This window comes from Poecilia latipinna, unplaced genomic scaffold (assembly GCF_001443285.1).
Source record: "Poecilia latipinna isolate Pla-1442-1.1 unplaced genomic scaffold, P_latipinna-1.0 Scaffold2730, whole genome shotgun sequence".
Classification (NCBI taxonomy): Eukaryota; Metazoa; Chordata; class Actinopteri; order Cyprinodontiformes; family Poeciliidae; genus Poecilia; species Poecilia latipinna.
The window spans coordinates 22,743-25,244 of NW_015115346.1; the positions used below are offsets into that span (position 1 = coordinate 22,743).

The following is a 2,502-nucleotide window of genomic DNA, read 5'->3' on the forward strand; positions in this document are numbered from 1 at the left end:
TGTGTCCAGCCACACAGCAAGAGCAACACCCGTAAAAATCGCGATATCACACATGAATTAAGAGCAAACAAACACGGCTGATGATGTGGAAACAATAACAACAGTTTGAGTTTATTTTAAGCATAAAAGACGAAACAAGAAGAAAAGGCATTGGATAAAAAAGAGGAGACGGGCGAGCAGCCGCTTTATTTGCTCACTGTGGAGGTGAGTTTGTCACCGTTTTTGTTTAGCTTGTTTTCTGTTCTGTTGTTTCTTTAAGCTTCATCAGTTAATTAGTATTTGTCATTTAATGTTTACAATTGCATTGAGAACAATGGGCACAAAATAATGGCTACAAGTCCAGTTAACTAATTTTAAAACCAGTCAGTGTTTTACGGGAGTCGACCTGCAGAGCATGTGGCTGGTGTCACCGTCATGTCAGGCTAATGGCAGCTGAAGGTCAGCAGGTTTATCAGTTTCACTTCCTCTCATTATCATTTCTGGTGATTTTCTTTGTACGAAATGCTGAATAAACATTCATGCTGATCCACATGTCATCTCTGATGGCGCCGTGTTTGGGATTCCCCTCCGTGTTTACGGCACCACGCTTTCTGATTGGCTACATTCAACAGGCTGCGATGATCGGGCCAAGACAATCCAACATGTTGAATATGACCGATGTTGGATCGGAGCGGTCCGATGTTCCGTCTGGACCTGATCAGCCGTAACACATCACACTACAGGATGGCCGGCTACGATTATCGCAAGCCACAATCTTAGAACGTTGCATGTTCAAAGTTTGTCATTAGGGGAAATCGGGACAAGAAATCATGTTGTGTGAACAGGAGAGGCAGACCAGAACCTGAGACGGTCCAAACCGCACGTTTGTCAAACATTTTGACTGTTCAGAATATTTTCAGTTTTCATTCCTGAAGTCATGTATGTCCTCTTTAATCCGTCTGCAATTTAATCTGGTAAATCATTTGGCAGACGAGAAGTTTGGGCTTCATGACAGAGAGCAGAGCGGATAAAAACTTCTGCCTCTAGATTTTCAGAGTTAGTGGCAATATTAAGGGTGGGTGGACTCAAATAAAGATTTTTATTGGTTAAAAACTGAATTTTTCACACCTGCGTCGGGGCTAAACGGTGTCCTGTGAGGCCAGGTGATGTCGGGATGTTTTGCTGGTTTTATCGTTTTGCTGCTGGTCTCTGTGTTTCCCAGGTGGGCGGCGTTTTCTGCCTGGTCCTGAACTCCCAGCTGTACTTCAACGCCTCGGCCTGCCCGCAGCAGAAGGAGGCCCAGGAGACGTGGCTGGAGGCGCAGCTGAGCAGGGCCTCCTCTGCGGTGCGGCGCCGTGACGCTCTCTGATTCACGCAGATCTACTATGAGATCAGCTGTTCCTGAGCTGAACCAGGATCTGGTGGTTGTTTCTGTTTTGTGTGTAGGAGCCCAAACCCAAACACATCTTGGTTTTCCAGCACATTCCTCTGTACGTGAAGAGTCCCGATGAGCAGGACGAGTACATCAACCTGCCGCAGGAGGTGAGGCAGAACCTGATGGAGCGCTTCAAACGAGCAGGTAGGGCAGCACTTCCTGGATTCACCTGACTGTGAATCACTCACAGCGCGACCCTTGATGCTAGACGCATGTTATTGTTTACATCCAGACATTTGGAGCAGGCGCACAGCGCTGCAGGGTAAAAGGAATATCCTCTTCCTGCGTACCGGCGCTGCCGGCAGAACCGTGAGCCAAATGAAACCTGCAGAAGAAGAGATTATTTCAGAGCGCCAAAAACTACCAGAAAACTCAAAACCACTCAGATTCTTTGTTTTTCTCTAGCACCTTATTGGCTATGCTACATACAAACCTGTTGCCTTAGCAACTGTCAACAACAGCACTTTATGTACCAAAAACTACACGCACAAAGATCAGAACATTCAGTCCGTTACAGGCTCAATGTTTATTTCGCAATTACTAATAAGTGGTGGATTAGCTACCGCTGCTAATAGCTAAGCTAACACAGCAGTGGTAGATTAACTAATTTACACTCTACCGATGATCTGTAACGTTGGTGTGCGGATTTACGGAAACAAACCGAATTCTGTAGCACATCTACACATTAAGTTGTCAAAGTCAAGCTAGCATAGTTGATCTGCTTCCCTCATGACTAGTCGCTACCACGTGACAAAACAGATTTTTCCAAGTAAATGAAAGTAAGTGAACAAGGTGAGTTCATCAGACAGCTCAGTTGTATAAAAATGTCAATAATTTACCAAAGAGAAACTGAATATTTCAGTAAGGGAATAGAGGGATTGCCTGGTGCAGCGATTAGCACGGCGGCGCAGCGGTTAGCGTGGCGGCGCAGCGGTTAGCGCGGCGGCGCAGCGGTTAGCGCGGCGCCCCGCATAGACAGACCGGGTATCTGGAGCCCGACTCCCGTCCTCTGTTCGCTGGGCCCAGGCCTCCCTCCCCTCTCTGCCCCCTTCCTGTCGGATTGCTGTCAAATAAAGGCAACTAGTGCT

The 2,502-nt window shown here is 46.9% G+C and overlaps 1 protein-coding gene across 1 annotated transcript in view; it reads left to right on the top strand.

The window, feature by feature from the left end:
• The window catches only part of LOC106938929 (serine/threonine-protein phosphatase CPPED1-like), a gene marked incomplete at its 5' end in the record, with an annotated part of 31,270 nt that overhangs the window by 19,198 nt on the left and 9,570 nt on the right, over positions 1–2,502 (top strand). Inside the window, 2 exons of the mRNA XM_015021138.1 lie at positions 1,202–1,324; positions 1,426–1,558. Coding sequence (XP_014876624.1) covers positions 1,202–1,324; positions 1,426–1,558 — 256 coding nt within the window. The remainder of the gene's footprint in view (positions 1–1,201; positions 1,325–1,425; positions 1,559–2,502) is intronic.